The following is a 19322-nucleotide window of genomic DNA, read 5'->3' on the forward strand; positions in this document are numbered from 1 at the left end:
ATCGGTGATGTCACCTTTGATTCCACCCCTACGGCGTGCCTCATAGCCAAGGTTTAGCTTCGGCGCGTTGAAACCTACAATCACCTCTGATTTCATCAGACTCAGATGTACTCCTCAAGCCTCGATCCTTTCTCCACTCCAATTTAACATGGCATTCTTGCGCTTCTCTGGTTGGCTGGGGATGGCACCCAATCTACTCCAATACGGGCCTGCTCAACCGGCGCCTAATAGACACCCTACAAGTGTCAGCAGACACAGCCAATCTGTGCGCAAAAGAGGGCGGACCCGCCTGCTCACCCCAAGAATTAAAGCTTGTAATCTGGCGGCTCCGCAGCACAAATGCAGAGGAAAATGTACAACTACAAGAAACTTGGATGGATAAGTAATCAAACCATGCAAACTCTACGGACACTAGGCCTCTTCATTCAATGTGACTTTAAAAACAACCAGGTGATGCAACGCCCCCTAAAGTCATCACATCAGGTGCTGCGCATGATTAGCAGAAAAACTCACAGACGCTAGGGCATGAAAGATAGCGACTCCATCTACCTCGTTCGGGCATTTTTTTTCTCTCCAGGCTCACGTGCACAGCGCCATACGTGTATGGAGAAAAGATATACTGGTAAGCCAAAACTGGTGTTTAAAAAAGTCATGAAGCAAGCCTTCAGCGTCCCGATGCGCACGTACACCGACAGGCTCATTCGTACAGGGCTCCATTATATGATCGACGAGCACGAGGGCCATCTGCCCAACCACGTGCCTCTCACAAACCTCAACAGGTCAAAAAGACCTCAAACAAATCAAGCAGACTTCTTTAAACGTTATACCGCCCAAGGAAATACAGCAAGAATGGCGACGCCACATCACCATCCACTTGCGACTGAGAAGCAGGCACACCAAGTATAACTAAGGAAGACACGAGGCAGGGCTAAAGCTTCCAGCCAAATGCATGGGTTCCTCTCCATAGTCTCCGACCCGGACGCAGCCTCATACCGCCGAAGGCGAGCCAAAGCTGCGATGGTATGGATGAAGGAGGACCTCGTCCTGAGCGCCACCCTGCCACAGTCACAACACAAGAAGCAACATGAAGCAGAAGCGCTATCTGCAGCACTAGCCCCGATGCAGAGCACAGCAATGGATTCTCAGGAAGCGGATCGGTAGCGCCGACGACCCAGCGCATACTAAGTATCAGACAACATGATGGGAACGTGGCAACTGTCTTTCCTGGACGGCAACAAAATCGCCCTCTTTATTGCCCAAGGTTTCGTAGACCAGGCCATGAAGGAGACGACCGAGCTTCCGGAACAACCATTACCCACCCGGCCCCATCCGCTGAGCAGCGGCATGAGCTGTCACGATATTGACCGGCTCTTTCTGGTCTAGCGCTGTGGGCAAGACTTGTGTGGCCAACTAAAATATCCAGTACGCGGTGAGTTCATTCTTTTGGTTGCCCCACTCTCTATTGTATCGTGCTGCCGGTGTCACACTACCCATGACGCATTTTGGTTTAAAACGGCGCCCAATTACGGCTCATGTTCAGTCACACGTATCACTGTTTCCACCAGCGTTGTAGCTTCCCTTCTGTACTTGATTTCTACAGCTACCCGGCGCCGAACCGCTCGATGATTCAGGTTGCTCACCACGATTCCAAGAAGCTGTAGATTACCACTGTGACAACCTGCTTCGACAAACAGCTCTTCCGAACGGAGATGCTGGTGTCTCGGCGTCTGTATTACGCCGCAGCCCGGCCCCGACGCAGACAATCTGGAACACGTATCGCCCCATCAGAGCGCGAGTTTGTTCCCACCGTGTTGCCTAGCTGTCCTTAGTTTGTAGATTTAGAGCCTCTTGTGCGGTCTTCTAAGCGTAGCATTCTTTGCCCCACAGCCAGGACTGTTGGACGGACGGATTTGGCAGAATTAACACCTTTAATCGTTACAATAGCGTAGATGGAGATAATTGGTGGAACGAAATTTTGGAAAAACCAAGAAACAAGAAAAATTGAAAAAAGAAAATTTTCGCAAAAATTACTTCACAAATTCCAAAATATTCATCTTAAGCACCTCCCTTTACGAATAAAAAACTGCGTCAACGGAGCAACTCTGCAGTACGCCTTGCCTCTTCGAATAAAAAAAAACATAATTAACGGAGTTTATGCACTTCATCGCTATAATGGTATAAATTTACATAATTGGAGAAAGGAAACAAAAGGAAACTTAAGAAGAATAACCTAATACAACGTCTTCCTCTTCTAATAGCCATGTTTGGCTGTAAAGAACTCATACTCTAGGCAAGCGGCATAAGAATTAATGCTCCGCATTAGTCGACAATTCTCTCAATTTCTGCAGCTTTTTCCAGATTTTGCCGCCTGTGGATGGAAGACAGCAATAGTGGAGGTTTGCGCGGCATAGTGCGAAGCCCCGTTAGATATCATATGAGAGCATATTGGCTTTTGCATTATGAAGGCGCATAGTCTACCCCATTTTGGCTACACGGACTTTGTGTCTCAAACAGTCCGGTGTTTGAAGCAACGCCGCAACTAGAAGCGACGCCGCAGCCTGCGCACGTCAAGCAATGGGCGGTGGGAGGAAGCTACCACGGCGACAGAGGTTAGCGATTTTAAAGGACGACACACTTTCTTGAGGTAAGGCCAAAGTTTCGGTCCGTGTGTCATTATTTGGGTCCGTCTTTCCCTCGCCCGAATAGCGCAGAAGTTGTGGGTCTGCTCGCTGGTGGTTTGGTTCACTGACTCACTGACAACCGGTGCTAAACTGGTTGCCCTCCAGCACCCTGCGACCTGGGGGTTCACATAACGCGGCTGGTGGGAAGGGAGGTTGAATGGAGGAGACAGGTTAGTGGGGAATGGATTAGGATATGAGGGGGAGAAGGGACGAAGGATGGAAATTGAGAGGAAGGGGATGGAGAGCAGGAAAATGGGTGAAGCTGAAAGGACGAGGGGAAGGGTGCTAGAGAATATGAGGACGGCAGGAAAGCGCTTTAACTGGAAAAGGCAGCAAGAGCACTATCCTATTTCGTAGCCTAACAGACGATACTCGGTGAATCCTCTTTCCCTCTCTCGCTCATTCGGGCAGCGCAGGTACTAAAATCGTATACAAGCTGTTTAATGGTATACTTTCCAACTTTTCTTCAAAAGCGCAAGGAGAAATAACCGAAATTGTGTTTGAGCGCCAAGCACGACTTCAGGAAAGACACTGATAGGACAGAGGCGCAATAGGATAGAGGCGCAAAAGGGCAGAGATCATTAACTTTTTCCTGAAGTCGTGCTTGTCCCTCAAACAAAATTCCGATGATGGCATACCAGCTAGCCCGCATCGACACATTAATTCAATGTAAGGAGAAAACTTGTTTGGACAGCCGCATTTTCCGGTAGTATTTCGCCTATATTCCCCACTCAGTACTTCCAACGGGAAAACCAGGGGCGCACTTACACGATGGTCCTGACGAAGTTGAATACTTCTTTGAGGTAATTCTCCAATGTGCTGCCCTCCTTAGGCTTCGTCTTCTCTTTGACGTCCTCTGCGCTGGTGTAGCCCAAGTCCAGTCCTTTTTGGCTGCATGGAAAATTTCCATGAATGTCTCGTACCAACATGAACTGGGCGGGCTTCAATTAGTGGATACCTCCAAAGTCACTGTGTAGGCATGCGGCTTAAACCCCCATTAAAAATATTCAGTCTCTTTTAAGTCTGTGAAGTAGAATGACCAGTGACGCTGGGCGCAGTCTAAGCAGTGCGCGAAACAAAAACGTTGTTTGTTGAGTGTCGAGTTTAACGCACCGAAGCCACACCCTGGCTTTGAGGTGCGCCGTAGTGGAGGACTCCGGATTACTTTTCACCACCTGTGGATCTTTAACGTGCGCCGAAATATGGACACACGGGTGTTTTCGCTTTTCACCTCCATCTGAACCCGCCATGGTGGCCAAATGGCTAAGGCGTTGTGCTGCTGAGCACGAGGACGCGGGTTCGATTCCAGGCCGCGGCGGCCGCTTTTCTGATGGAGGCGAAAAGCAAAAACGCCAGTGTGTACGAGATTTCGGCGCACGTTAAAGATCCCCAGGTGGTCAAAATTAATCCGGAGCCCTCCCCTACGGCGCGCCTCATCGTCTGCGTTGCGTCGGCTTGTTCTTATCGGCTTATTGCTTATTCTTGTTCTTGTTAGTCATTCCTAATGTATAATTGATATGACGGCCGTGTATCACCTACCTCGTCCTTTTTTCTGCTTCTATGGTTTACTCTAAATGCTGTATTTCTTTTTATGCTGTAATGCCATACATTTCCAATTGAATTTGTTTCTGCTATTTATTGTTTCTTTTTGGATATTTATTGCTTGTCGCTATTTACTGTTTGCTGCCTGAAGTTTATTCGGTGATTACCCCTGTTGTTAACTTACCGAGGGTCCCGGTACAGTTTTGGACTTTGGGACCCTTGTCTGAAAAATTTCGTACTTTTGTATTACTTGTCTACGGCATTTCAATAAACTTTTCTTCTTCTTCTTCTTCGTTAAACACTACAATCAATCAATCATGCGTCTAAAAAGCAACCACCGCGCCTGCGATCGAACTTTAATTCCCGGGTGAGCGCAGTTCCCTGTTAATTAGCTGAATGAAACTTTTATTGACTAGAGTTTTATTCTAGCGGACAAACATGGGGCTGTATGTTTCCTTCCCGTAGAAGCCCAAGTGTTGAGAAAAGGCGGGAATCCTGCAATATTTATCTTCAGTGATTAACGTAGCTATGAAAGGTAGGAGAAACTCGGCGTAGTGTGAGTCGTCCTATCGGCTAATTGTTATATATTTTTTGAGATAGTTTTGATTACAAAAGCGTTACAGTCCTCTGTTGTAGCCTTGCTCCCTTCAAGGACGGCGATTTATTGCCAGCAGACGAGAATTCTGTAACGTCTACAAATTCAGTGGGAACTAACTAATCGGGAAAAGTAAATGCAGTTCATCGTAAAGATAGAGTCGTTTTAGCGGTCAACTTCAGTGTAACTTTTCTTTCCAAGTTTCCTGCATGCTCTTAAGAGCTGCAAAGCCTTTTAGCCTAAACCTGAAGCCGAAACTTATCATTCTACGCGGCTCCGCCCGCGGAAGCATGTTTTGTCAAACAAAGCCTTATACAGGTTCGCTGTAAAAAATAACTATTCAATTTGGTTATCCGGTAGTTGCGCCCTGTATTGCATACAATGTCTGCCTGGACCCAGAGTTACTAAATACCCGCAAAGGTTGCATTGATGTTTTTTTGGCAGTTCCGCGGAATACCGTGTCTATCCATAAGAAAAAAAAAGCTCCTCTATAGCTACAAGAGGAAAATTTCCTCCTAATCAGTTCCCATTAACTTTTACCCTGGTAGAAAACCAGCAACCTGCATTGTAGGCGCCGAACTTAACTGTGCGAGATCCCAAATCGTTTCGTGACGCATGTAGGTGTCCAGATGACTGTGCAGTTGCACCTGCAAGTAGAAGCGAGTAAATATAGTAACTCTTAACATAACAAACAAGTTTGATGTAGGGAAAAAGGGAGGAAAACTCTATCTCTCCCCGCCTCGTTTGAGGTAGGGAAAGAATTGCATTAAGGTTGTTCATTTGAAAGTTCGCCTCCGCTTGCCGCGCTCCGTGCCGGCCGGGAGGCAGAGATGTGACTGGTGTATTTAAGTGGAATGGGTCGGGTATCGGAATACGGTCGAGCAAAGCGCCTCTTTATCACGTTATCGCCTAACTATGATCACAGCTTGGCTGTCATGTTACATGACGGCGTGCGGGAATCGCTCAATTTGGAATTTAATAACGCGAAACATTTGTACGATACCGCAACCAATTTTGTTTGACCCCTATTCCACCTTTCACCATTGGCGTATAGCCCACAATTTTGCAGGGACTCCCGTGGAGCGTGCCCTGTGCCTCACATTGAAGTTTGAAGTTTATTTCATCGCTGCAGTATAGTGTGTTACACAGAACAGTTGTGGCTTGGAAAGCGGGGAAAAAGCACCGCTATTCCAGCTTGACTAACGCCACCTCGCATCCGTACAAGGCAGCCGAACGACGGTAGAGCAAGCATCATACGGTCTTAACGTATGATTGAAATGAAAAAGAAACTGTTATTCCAGTGGTTATTTTCAAGTTACAATAATTGCATGCTCACTTTGGTGGCTACAAGTACAGTCCCGGACAAATGAAACACGATCACGAAAATATGAATCAAAACACACAAATAGCGCGATTTCTTTCAATGCAAGCAAGTTTGCACAATTGAGGAGTAGCTTTATTAATAGCTTTATTATTCGTAATAAGACACACAATAATTGAAAGGAGTACATTGTTGAAACTGGCATGCATTTGCAAGGACTGGATGGAATTAGAGAAATTCCATCCAGTCCTTGCAAATGCACGCAGTTTCAGCAATGTACTCCTTTCAAATACTGTGTCTTATTACGATTGTAATTTTCTTGCGTTTTCGTTATTTATTGCGCATTAATTTATGTACATTATATGAACACGCTAAACAGATCACTATCTGAAAGAAGGCGTAAGTGCTGTTCTGTAATCTTGAACTTATTTAGTAAGTGTGGAGCGTAGAACGTTAAAATTTGAAGTCTATAATTTCTTCGTGGTCGGGGGATGCGCCCGTGGTAAACATTTTGCGTGATACGCAACGAAATCTTCGGCTGTAAATGCGCTAAGCATCTCAGGTTTACACTATTCTTGCGAATTCCACATTTCAAAGACAACAACACTTTACGTTCCTGTGTAACGGAAAAGTTTTCAACTGTATACTTAATAAGCAAATCGGATGAATCTCCTTGTCAGCCTAAATTTACCACAGCCCGGAATGTGCTTCTTTGAAGTTTATATAGCTTTTCTTTTGATGCCTGAGTTCCAGATGCCGATACAACTGACCGTAGCGTAGGTTAGAACAAGAAACGTATTGAAAATAAGAATGTTCTGTGGGGGACCGGCAGCAACGACTGACACCTCCTTAGCGTGCCAAGAACATTTCTCAGCCCAATACATAATTGATCAGTATGGGAATCGCAGAACATATGTTGATAAAAGGTGGCTCCTCAAGTTTTGGCAGTCTCTGAAAGTTCAATTTCAAAATGAGTTGCTTACAGCTTGTGCGCGTACTTGCATGCCATTCCTTTCGCGCGGAAAAGAACGGCGTTGGTTTTAGTGCTGTTGATTTGCAACGAATTACGAAAAAAACATTTGATAATTTGACAAACCTTTCGATAATATGGGAAAGGTTTCATTAGCTGCTCGTATCTAATCGTCCGCATTTCTTCCCGTGAAAAATAGGCTCGTGTTATCTGCATAAATATTGTACGTCATTGACCGATCCACTTTTACAATGTCATAAATATAAAGGTTACATAAAAGACGTCCTAATACACTTTCCTGCGGTACACCGCGTTCGATTTTTAGGGAGTAGATGTTTGCCTATTAATAGTCATACACTGGTACTGATCACAAAGGCAGTTCTCTATTAAATTAAGTGCGATAACTCTGACCCTGTAATAAGATAATTCTTCTAATGAAGTTTGGTGATCGACCCTGTCGAACGCCTTCATAAAATCTACGAATACGCCTAGTGTTAGCTCGTTAGCTTGCTTGCTTAAATGTTGCCGAGTATGAACTCTTTTAGGGGCTGGGTCTGTTGGTGTCTCCTGTCGTCGTCGTCGTCGTCGTCGTAATCACCGTCCCATCCAGTCACGGTACTAGAACACCGGGAAACTCGTTTACGCTTCGCGCTAGAGTTTCGTGCCTCAAAGACAAGGGACTTCTACACCAAAGCTGTATACCTCTACCCCCAAAGGGTTTCATCTCCATTGGCAAAAATGCCAAGAGACCAAGAATACACTTATATACTGCATGCTTCGCCCCTACCCAGGTTTCGCGTTAGTGGAGATGGCCCAGGATTTTTTTTTTTTTGATGTAACAGTGCTGTCCCTGTCGATACACCAGACCTGAACTTGCAATGTGCCGTTGTAGTTACAAAATTCAAATAAAATTTTATACAGTCTAATAAAAAAACTTTTTTCTGGAGGATTCGAAAATATTGGCAATACCGCTGGCCAGTAATTACTCATTTCGTTTTTGCCGGCACTTTTGTAAAGTACGGCGACTTCGGCTTTTTTCATTCACTCAGGGAACAAACTTCGGCTTAAAAGAAGATTATATATGCGGGTCAGACGGAGTACTAATATATCAATAACAAAAGTAACCGGTTCCATTTTTATGCCGAAAGTGTCATCGCTTTTACTTTTATTAAGTTTCATTAAAACGTTTCCTCGGGTTGTTCCGTAGCGTTAATAAATATCGAGGAGGCTAAGGGCGTTGGTAATAACGAAACGCATTTCCATCGTAATTACTGTTTGAAGATGAAGTAAGGTCGCCATTGAATCTATTGGCTAATGCTTTTCCATTAAATATATGGTTATTAATGGTAATCTCGTTGACACCGGGCGCTGTTTGCTTGACGATATAATTGTGTTTAGTGTTTTCCACGTTTGTTTAGCATCCATGATGCCGTTGAAAACAGTAACGTAATGGTCGCGTTTAGCTTGCCTTTAAATTTTTGCCAGATTGTTTCTGTAGGCCTTAAATACATTGAGTGCATTGAAATCGCAATTGTTCAAGAACACCTGGTAATGTTTTTGTACGTATAATTTTTGAGTGACCAAACCTTACTCAAGGTTTACGTGCACGTCTTGGATTTGGTATTTCTTTGTACGGAAAATATATTTTATAGACAGATGAAAAATTTCAATTAAATGGTGATATGGGGTATCAGCCGACGAGCACGCAAGAACCCCGTCCCAACTAGTGACGGCGAGTTCATCTCGGAACTGTGACAGTGTAACCGCGTTGACTTTTCCGAAGCATCTCATGCTTGGGGCTGTGTCCCTCCTCCCCTCGTTGTCGTTGTCCTCCGTCCGCACTATATATACTGCGCATGCGCGTCTCTTCAGCCCCGTCAGCGTTTGGGCTGTCGTCAGCGCAGTCCACTATAAAAAGAAATAGTTAGGCGGTGCCCGGTTTCAATCCCACGACTCTCTGGCCGCAACGGGAGGTACGTACGTGGCGCTCTTCTCACTGCGCTAAAAACCGAGACGGGAGCATGTGCTACGAACGCGCCTTATGTCCTTCACTCATTCAAACTACGTCAAGAAGCTACTGATACAACGAAGGCACGCGAAGCTGAACGTCAACGGAAACGACCAACTGAAAACTAATGGGAACTTCTGTCGACCCCATGGCTGCTTCGCATACTACTCAGGGTTCATCTACGGGAGATGGTGTAATTTTGTTTTCACAGCGACTTTTTACGTATTGTACATATTGTATTGTACGTAGCAGTTGCTAAATAAAAAGTCCAATGGTCCCTAAGCGTCACATTATTGGTACTAGAAAATAGATCTTCAAGTGATAGGTTGGTAACGAAAAGGTCTATACCTGTTTCGCTAGCTTCATTGATACGTGTTTGTGTGTGTGTGGGGAGGGGGGGGTATTACGCTAGAGAAAAAAGGGGATACTATAATCGCAGATAATTCACTCTGTTTAGGAACTTTTATCAACATGTCAATGTGTAAATGCCCCTAAACTTAAAGTGTATTGATTCGCGTTTACGAACGACAAAAGAGCCTCTAGAAACGTGAAAAATTCGCTCAGGTTACCATCAGGTGGCCTGTACACTACAGCAACGACAAAGTTGTCTCATTTTGTACAAATTACTCCAATGTATGTTGTGGACCAAGAGACGTCATCGGAGTCGCAGGCAAAGCCCAGTTTTATAACCCTGCAAACGCCGCAAGCCCTTTTCGGATTCCTGTTCAAGTAAACGGCACTGCATCCGTCCAAATGTCTAGTATAATGATCAGCGTACCACGCCTCAGACAGCATTACAACCAAGAAAGAAAACCCGAACTCATAAAAAAAACAAATGTCGTCATATTTTATGGGCGCTGTCGGCCTATTGATATGTACAAATGTTAAGGGCGATTCGAACCTGAGCCTGATATCGAACCTGAGTCTGGTTGGACTAATTCAAGATACAGTCATTGATGATTTGTGTGATTCAATATAGAATTGCATCCAGTCTGCAAACAAGTGGCGACATATTACCAAGTAGTGAACAAACAAAGAAGGAATATCACTGTGCCAACAGGTTTCACCAGCAAGGGCAGAAAATGCAGCCATGGTTTCTCCCGACTCCTTTCGCGATGCAGGTTGAAATGCAACTCATCCAGAAAATACCAAAAGGGCTACGATAAACAGTGCTTCGAAAGGTACGACGTAGGAGATAAAGAAATAAAAAAGTAGGCAAAAACTACGTATTAGAAAGAGAACAAAGGCGAGGGGAGCAATGCATGCACACATTGCCTTTGCCCCCGATGGGCTATCGCAACATATGCAGCTGTGTGTCCCCTTGACCCATTTGACCGGCCTGATAAGATGCTCCATAGCCCCACAAGAGCTCCCTCGAGGCGTTGAGCATTGGTCTTATTTTCCAGCTTTCTTAATGGGTTGTTCATTTCATTAGTGTCCTCACTACATGAAATCTTTATTTTGGAGCGCTGTACATCCGCCGCGCGAAAAGCTTGCCTTTTTGCACCCAAACGTATTTCAAACCTGTCTCACGTTTGCGTTCATTAGCCTTACCTAGCAGACGTTTCAGTTCCGGGCACATGTGTTCGCTAACAAAAAACAGTGCCCCCGAGTCAAAGCCTACATCAGAGCACTTGAGCCCAGCAGCACGCACTTTGCCGAGAAAACAGTCCCGTTTCCGCCTCTACGCGAACTCTACGGTTTTTTTTTTTGGATTACTCGCAGCTAGTACTCTGTTCACAGACTAGAAATCGGCTTCGACAAGTGGTACAACTATTGTCTCTCCCTATTTTGATAACTGTATTTATCATGTTTTCAGTGTCCTTGTACTGGAGGCCTTTGAGTTCTACATTGGCGTTACTAAAGGTGTAGCTCAATTGTAGCAGTCAAGTTGAGCTACACTTTGAGTTAGGCAGTGTTGCTCAAGGTGTAGCAGTCTACTCTCGTGCTATTTCACCTTTGGAGCAAGATCAGCGCACGTGGCCTCTAACTTAGCGTTTGACGCCTTGAGCTGCATGTTTTCAGCCTTTAGTTCTAAATGAGCATTTCCTTGCGAAAATCTCGTTCTATTGTTTATTTGAAGTCTTTGAATTGAGCCCGAATTTCACGCTTCAGTTCCTCGAAAAGTGCTCTTATCTCTTTCTTCACGTTCCAACAACCGATACAAGCAATGAGACCCGTGGCACCACCAGCAGCCGCAAAAAGGCAAAAAAATCCAGGAAACAAGCAGGAATTGGCGGTGACGAAGAACCCTCCGCGTCAGTCCAAGGAGTTACATCCTCCCTTCCAAATGGATCCAAGATAAAGTTTTCCTCTCTCTCTCTCTCTCTCTCTCTCTCTCTCTCTCTCTCTCTCTCTCTCTCTCTCTCTTCTCTCTCTCTCTCTCTCTCTCTCTCTCTCCCCCTCTCTCTCTCTCAGGAAGCATTAATGCTCTAGCATTCCCAACAGCTAAGTGCTTAGGGGCCCTTGAAGTTTTGTATGCCCGTCCGTCCGTCCGTCCGTCCATCCGTGCGTGCATGCGTGCGTGCGTGCGTGCGTGCGTGCGTGCGTGCATACCAGAATTCATGTGCATGCGTGTATGAAGATTGTGGCTATCTGTTTGTTTTGCGATTTAGCATTGGTGTCTATATTAATTAAACCATCTCTAACTAGCTCGACTTCGCATAGATCAGGCACGAAATTTAAAAAAAAGCCTCCCGTAAACACTTTCAAACGAACCTGAACATTTATTTTTACATGGACCGCATGACTGAGCTGCAGCTTCTGGAAAACGTGGTATTTTGCAAATTTTACAAAGTTTGTGTTTTTACCGCTCCGAAACTACTCGCTCCTCTATTTCCATACTGTTTTGCCGCAATGTTCGTCAGCGACACAAACAAATGATGCAGCAGCATTGCCTTTAACGAGCGTGGATTAGATTAGATTGTTGGGTTTAACGCGCCGAAGCAGCACCTGAGCTGTGAGGCGCGCCGTAGTGGAGGGCTCCGCATTACCTTAACCTGTGCTGAAATATCCACGCACGGTCAGTTAAGCTGTTCGCCTCCATCTAAAAGCTACCGCGGCCGGGGTAAAACCCGCGTCCCCGGGCTCAGCAGCCCGACGCCTTAGCCATTGTGACACCGCAACGGGTCATTTGACGAGCGTGATTGCTGCCATTTATGGGCGTCGTCCATAAATGATACAGAATCACCGCATTGCTCCACCACAAAGCACATTGGGAGACAAAGTAGCAGGAATCAGTGGGTTGTAATGAGAAAGCGGGGTTCCTTTCTGTCAACCAGGGTATTTCCGAAGAGCTCAATGAATAATTTTATTTGTGCGATTTTTTACGCCACATAAGATTCGCCCACTACCACGATTAATTAATTAATTTATTTCTGTTAATGCGCATTTATAAAATGCTGGGGTGCAGCGCCAGGGTATGTGTCGGGGTTTGGGCACCGCTATACCGGAAATTCTCCGTTTAACGCGGCCTGAAAGGTACCACAGCCCCCCACTCCAAGAAAGTAACGTAAATGCGCTCCGTTCCCTGCGGAAAAGTTGCCAATAAAGTTGCAGCGCGAAGAAAGAGCGCGCAAAAATTCGAGCTCGGAGGATGATTTCTACTCGTGGTCAAGACGGGTCAACCTTATGCGCTGGCACCAAACAGAGGTTTCTGTTCAGCAGAGCATCCTTATAGTGCTAAGTGTGACTCCAGAGCGTCCATATGACGCGCTTGTAACCAAGGCTATGGCAGCCTGGACAGCACATGGCCTCCTTGACTGACGAACCACTCTCACATTGTTGCATAATAAAGTTCTCTCTCTCTCTATCTCGATCTCTCTCTCTCTCTCACTCTCACTACCAGAGTGGATCGTATGCGCACCTTTCCCGCATATTACAAATGAACTTTTCCTGCTCGCCTGATTGGTCACCGAGAAAGCAGACGAGACAGGACAAGCCATCACCGACAAAGCAGCCGTCAAAAATAAAAACAAAGTGAGTTCTACGGCGCAGTTGTCAGCTAAAAACAGTGTAACATCATTATAACAAATTCTCGCTTTGTACAAGGGGCTTTATCGACAGCGCATAAATTGAAAATTATTCCCGCTTTTATTGAAGTATCCCCTCGAACGAAGCTGCAGTTTCCCGTCCAAAGGCAAGGGTTTCAGAGAGCACATACCTTGTACTTCGGAAGGGCCATGATTCTGCGGCAAACGACTGTTGGCTGGGGCCACTCGGAGCACACGGGCATGTGTTGGAGCTGATGATCAAGCGAAAATGTAGCACCTGTACGTCACGCTTGTTTTAATCCAGCCGCCCGTGACAGTACTTGCCAGCTGGTTTCACGAGCAGCTCGGCCATCAGCACATGTCGCTTTTGGGGTTTGGGAAAAAAAAAGAACCGGGAAGAGAACATTGCGCTTGCTCTTTGGGCTAAACAGAGGCGAATCGACTACGCCGATGGCCCTCTAGGTGGCGACACCCTGCTGCCAGCAAGAGCTGCCTATTTGCTGCAGCCATGCGCGACTGTCGCTGCGCATCCGCGTTGTGTACTTCGTTCGAACACCATCAATCCGTTCGCCATTCTACGTATCATCGCAGAAACTTCAGTATTCCGTGCTTAACAACACTGCATTTTTGGCTAGGTAGCCCTATTGAACGGTTTATTGTTTTGATGATGCAAATACTAGTACAAATGTAAAAATAGGTTGAGACACTGGACAGAAGCATGAATGATTCGTAATTATTTTTATTGCTGAAATATACAATATTTGTAATTTATTATTCTATCCAAGTTGCGCGAAACACGGTGCATACATGTAGCACATATATAAGCATTTCCAAAGCCTCGCGGGTTCAAGCTTCACCCTTCCCAGTTGATTACTGCTATTGTGCTGTTAGGTTTTCTTCCCCGCACGGAGCACCTTGAGTAATCTTGGTGACGGTATTGGCGACACCGCGGACCCAGACCTCCCATGCTCACGCTGTCACCGACCGTGTTAATGAGTTTTAACCCTGTAATGCACAATGTATCATATAAGATACGCCATCTTTCGGATTTTTCTACTCGTCCCTGGGCCTTTCGACCGCCAAGAAATGCCCACTAGTGTCATTTTTGATACCTCCTAAGCGTTTTTCAAAAATCTATAGCTCGATAACTCACCGCATTGAGTCCCAAATGCAGTTTGCAAGATGAATTCCTCCATCGTAAGCGCTCCCGGTGGGTATGTACCTACATTCAATGGGTGTATGATACTTTTTTTACCGGGTGTATGATACATTATATACCCACTTTATATGTATGTGTACATATACCTACATGTAAATTGGTATATGCTACATTATATACCTACATTATCTATGTAGGTCAGAGGTCGGCGAACTCACTCATGAGTGCACTCACTCAGACTCATTTGGACTCAAACTCACGCGTGAGTTTGAGTTTGAGTGAGCGCGAGGCTAGTGTGGCATGGTGAGTTTGAGCTTGAGTGAGTTTGAGCCGAGTGATCCCGACAGAGTTTGAGTCCAATTGAGTTTGAGCACGCCTTAGAACTAGTGAATTCTGGGTCCATTTTGAGTTCTGAGTACATTTCGAGTTCTGAGTACATTTTGAGTTTGAGTCCATTTTGAGTTCTGAGTCCATTTTGAGTTCTGAGTACATTTTGAGTTTGAGTCCATTTTGAGTTCTGAGTACATTTTGAGTTTGAGTCCATTTTGAGTTCTGAGTACATTTTGAGTTTGAGTCCATTTTGAGTTCTGAGTTCATTTTGAGTTTGAGTCCATTTTGAGTTCTGAGTACACTTTGAGTTTGAGTCCATTTTGAGTTCTGAGTACAATTTGAGTTTGAGTCCATTTTGAGGTCTGAGTACAGTTTTAGTTTGAGTCCATTTTGAGTTCTGAGTACATAGGAATTTTGAGTCCATTTTGATTTTGAGTACATATGAGTAGCCTAGCAGGCAGCTATGGTTGGCTGTTAAGTTTCATGCGTCACTGTGGGCTCGGAATTCAGGTTACCTGCGGGTAGGGCACCAATCGCGATCTGCATGATCGGTTGGGAGGGAGGTGGTGTCTGATTTTTTGTACTTTCTTGTTGAATTTTCATGGTCATAAGCACTTGCTGTATACCTAATTTTTGCGGCTGGACGCGTGAATGACAATTGACTGGTGAGGTCATAAAGAGGGTTGTCTTAACTTTTCCTCCTGACTGATCCACTAAGAGCGTGGGAAAAGGTGGTGGGAAAGCACACGGCGGCGCTGGCGTGCTGGTTGTTCGCCTGCTACTATTAACGGCTTGATATACTAGGGGCCACAAAGGAAGAGGTGAGAGCTGGGGGGAAATGGGGGCGGGGGCTGTCCTTTCAGCTGTTTCAAATAAATTAGCTGAATTGACTGGGCGGCGCCCCTTAGGACAGAATAATGACCACATTAGATTGGGTGAAAAGTGAAACTGATGAGGCTAAGGCGTGTAAGGTATCAAATGAAAGGTCCAGATGAACGGAATCAAGCAGGGTAAATAAAATGCTTCCTGATTGTAGTCATCAGGCTGTCATAATGAGTCATAGATTGGGTTAAAATTCAAAATGACGCTGCGAGGGCATGTGGGGAATCAAATTCAAGGTCTCGATGTGGGGAATCCATCGGGACGAAAATGACTTATGGATATATCATGACGTAGTCATGGTAAGTTATAGATTCGGGTAAAATTCAAGTTCATGGCGCTAGGGCGTGTGGCGTATCAAATTAAACCCCGCACGGGGCACCTTCAGTATTCATGGTGACGGTGTTGGCGGCACCGCGGACCCGGAGCCCCCAACATAAACTGTAACCTACCGTGGTGATGTGTTTAAAGGTGAAGGGTAGAAGCCTCAAACGGTGGCCGTCGAAGCCCAGGTCAAGCTCCGTCGGATGGGCTCCCTGTCTGTTTACCAGGCAGGGAGCTCCGGGACCTCTCAGGCTATCAGGGTAAGGTTTGAGAAGAAAGTACCCCCGTCCCCTGCTTCTTTTACATGCCATATGGTAAATCGTAAATCCCCCCCCAAACATGATCGGCCCCTGAAAAGGGGCCGCACCGAAGGTTCATTTCCGCCACTCCCAACCCACAGTCTTCCAAAGCCCGATAACTACCCCCGTTTTTTGGTGTTGGAATCCAGTGACCAAGAAAAGCCTCTTGCATCACAGTCCGTGTTCCTAATATCGAAATATCTGGAGGGCATAATTGGTGACAAATATAAGGCCAAAAAACAAAGAACTGGAGAAATCCTGGTTGAAGTACACAACCAACAGCATGCAAAGATCCTCCTTGAACAAACTCGCATAGCCAATCTTGAAATCAGGGTGACACCCCACCGGTGCCTGAACAGTACTCAAGGTGTCATCTCTGAAGTAGACCTGATGAATGAGACAGATGCTGACCTGCTGGAGGGCCTGAGAAATCAGGGCGTGACAGCTGTGAGGCGCATAACTATGAGGAGGGATGACAAAGTAGTTTCGACCAAGCACATTATCCTTACTTTTGACCGGTCCACACTCCCAGAGTACGTCAATGCAGGTTTTGTACATTGTAATGTCCGGCCCTAAATTCCAAACCCGCGCCGCTGTTTTAAGTGCCAGCGGTTCGGGCAAGGAACCAACTCCTGCCGTGGTCGTCTGACCTGCGCAAAATGCGCTCAGCATGATTATCCATCTGATAATTGTCCATCGTCAACCCTCACCTGCGCCAACTGCCAGGGACCCCATGCCGCCTACTCTCGAACGTGCGAGAAGTTTAAGCAGGAGAAGGCGATTATTAATGTGAAGGTAACTGAGAACATCACCTTCCCAGAGGCACGAAAGAGGTTCGCCTCTTTCCCCCTGGGGAGGTACGCCGACGCGGCTCGCCGGGGGGCGGAGCGGCGTCTGGTTTCGGCGGGGGCCCAGTACCGCGAGTCGCACTTGGTCCCGCCCCCGCCCCCCCCCCCCCCCAGGGTTGCCCCAGGCAGCCCAACCAGCCTCTGCACCGCTTGCTCACCCAGCAGCGGCTGTGGTGGCAACAACATCTGTTGGGGATGCCGCTGCATCCACTGCTTCCTCTCCACCGGCCCAAAGCACATGCAAAGGCACGGAGGTGGAGACGGAGGCAGTCGCAGGGACCCCCTCCTCCGCCTCACTGCCTTTGCCGTCTGTCGTGCTCCCCACGCCTTCGGCACTGGCAGCGCAGGCAAAGAACACCCGAAAGGGTACCACGCCAAGGGGGCCCAGTCCGCTGGGCACCCCCTTGCCTTCAGATGAGGACATGGACGTCGAGCCCTTCCGGCTTTCATCGCAGCGGAAGGAACGGGCTGCGACGTCCAGGTCAGTAGAGAAGGTCAGAAAACCCCTCCCAAGAGTCCAAGCCCCGAAAGACCCTACATAAACAGTCACACTCCAGTAGCTCTGAACACATAATAATGGGAAGAGAAAACATAGTTCAATGGAACTGCAGAGGGCTTCTGAATAATCTTGACGACGTTTATGAGATTCTGCATGCCAATCAGCCAAGTATAATGTGTGTCCAGGAAACACATCTGAATTCCAAACACACAAATTTCTTGAATAGTTACATGTTATACAGGAAAGACAGGGATGGCTGCACACACTCTTCTGGCGGTGTTGCCATAATCACCCGCAAATCCTTAGCATGCCACCCTGTCACCTTGAACACTGTCCTCGAGGCTGTAGCCGTCCGCACAATAATATTTATAAGATTGATAACGGTATGCTCCATATACATTCCTCCTGATGTTGCACTTACGAGCACCGACTTCGAGGCGCTGGTTGACCAGCTGCCCGAACCATACATACTTACAGGCGACCATAATGCTCACAACTCTCTTTGGGGCTCTTCCAGAACGGATGCCCGAGATCGCCTGATAGAGAAATTCCTTACATCTTCTGGAGCGTACCTTTTCAACAATAAACAGCCTACATACCATAACATAGGACACAATACATACTCAAATCTTGACTTGGCTATTGGTTCGGCAATTCTCTTTCCATGTCTTGAGTGGGGAGTGGGCACTGACCCATATGGCAGTGACCACTTCCCCACTTCACTAACATATATAGGTAACGGCCCAAGCAGTTCTTCTTCCCATAATAGGTTCAATGAAGCACGAGCTAACTGGAACACATTTACAGAGACATCGAAACTACACCAAACATCCATAGGACACCTACACGTTGAAGAAGCCACCCAACTCCTCACGGCGCATATCCTCGACGCCGCCGAAAAGTCCATTCCCCACGCCTCTGGTGCCCCGCGCAACCAGCGGAGGCGGTGGTGGAATGAGGACTGCAGGCGGGCGCGAGAGGCCCAGAACAAGGTTTGGGGTATCCTTCGTCGGTACCCCACGTCGGGTAACCTCATTTTGTTCAAACGGGCCAAGGCGTTAGGAAAACGTGTGCGCCGTGAGGCGAAACGAGAGAGTTGGCGTACATTCATAACATCAATAAACTCCTACACAGACACAAGGAAAGTATGGACACGAATACGCAAACTCAAGGGACAACAAACACACAGCCTGCCTCTGGTCAGCACTACAGGGGACACACTTGAAGACCAGACTAACACGCTTGCACAACACTTTGAACACGTGTCCAGTTCAGCACACTACACGAACACTTTCATGAAACACAAAACATCTGCAGAAAAAAAGCCCTTACACGACAAAGACAGATCAAAAACTTCTTACAACTCTGAATTCACTCTCTATGAGTTGAGGGCTGCCCTGAGCTTGTGCAAACCTTCAGCTCCAGGCGCAGATAAGATTACATACACCATGATACAGCACCTACACCCAGACACTCTTGAAACACTCTTGCACCTATACAATAAAATATGGCTTTCGGGGCACATTCCACGCTCTTGGAGGGAGGCCATAGTAGTGGCTTTCCTAAAGGAAGGGAAGGACCCTTTCTCTCCCGGCAGTTATCGTCCCATTGCCCTGACAAGCTGCCTGTGTAAGCTCTTCGAGAAGATGATAAACAGGAGACTTGTGTACTTCTTAGAGTACAATGGCCTTCTCGAGAGCTGCCAGACGGGCTTCAGGGCGGGGCGATCTACCAACGATCAACTCGTTGCATTAGAGTCTTATATCAAAGATGCTTTCCTCCACAAGCAGTACTGTATGACAGTCTTCTTTGATCTTGAAAAGGCGTACGATACTGCTTGGCGGTACGGAATCCTTAGCGACTTGAAGTCCTTTG

At 46.5% G+C, this 19322-nt stretch overlaps 1 protein-coding gene across 1 annotated transcript in view; it reads right to left on the minus strand.

Annotated features, from left to right (window-relative positions):
* The window catches only part of LOC144166575 (adenosine deaminase-like), a 35460-nt gene extending 22008 nt beyond the window's left edge, over positions 1 to 13452 (minus strand). Inside the window, exons 1-3 of the mRNA XM_077696076.1 lie at positions 13280 to 13452; positions 5404 to 5465; positions 3450 to 3572 (exon numbers count right to left, since the gene is read on the minus strand). Of these exons, the coding sequence (XP_077552202.1) occupies positions 3450 to 3572; positions 5404 to 5465; positions 13280 to 13351 (257 nt within the window). The 5' untranslated portion in view covers positions 13352 to 13452. The remainder of the gene's footprint in view (positions 1 to 3449; positions 3573 to 5403; positions 5466 to 13279) is intronic.
* Between the last annotated feature and the right edge of the window lie 5870 nt (positions 13453 to 19322).

This window comes from Haemaphysalis longicornis, unplaced genomic scaffold, assembly GCF_048455015.1.
Source record: "Haemaphysalis longicornis isolate Haplotype H1 unplaced genomic scaffold, Haemaphysalis longicornis Haplotype H1 scaffold_1, whole genome shotgun sequence".
Taxonomy (NCBI): Eukaryota; Metazoa; Arthropoda; class Arachnida; order Ixodida; family Ixodidae; genus Haemaphysalis; species Haemaphysalis longicornis.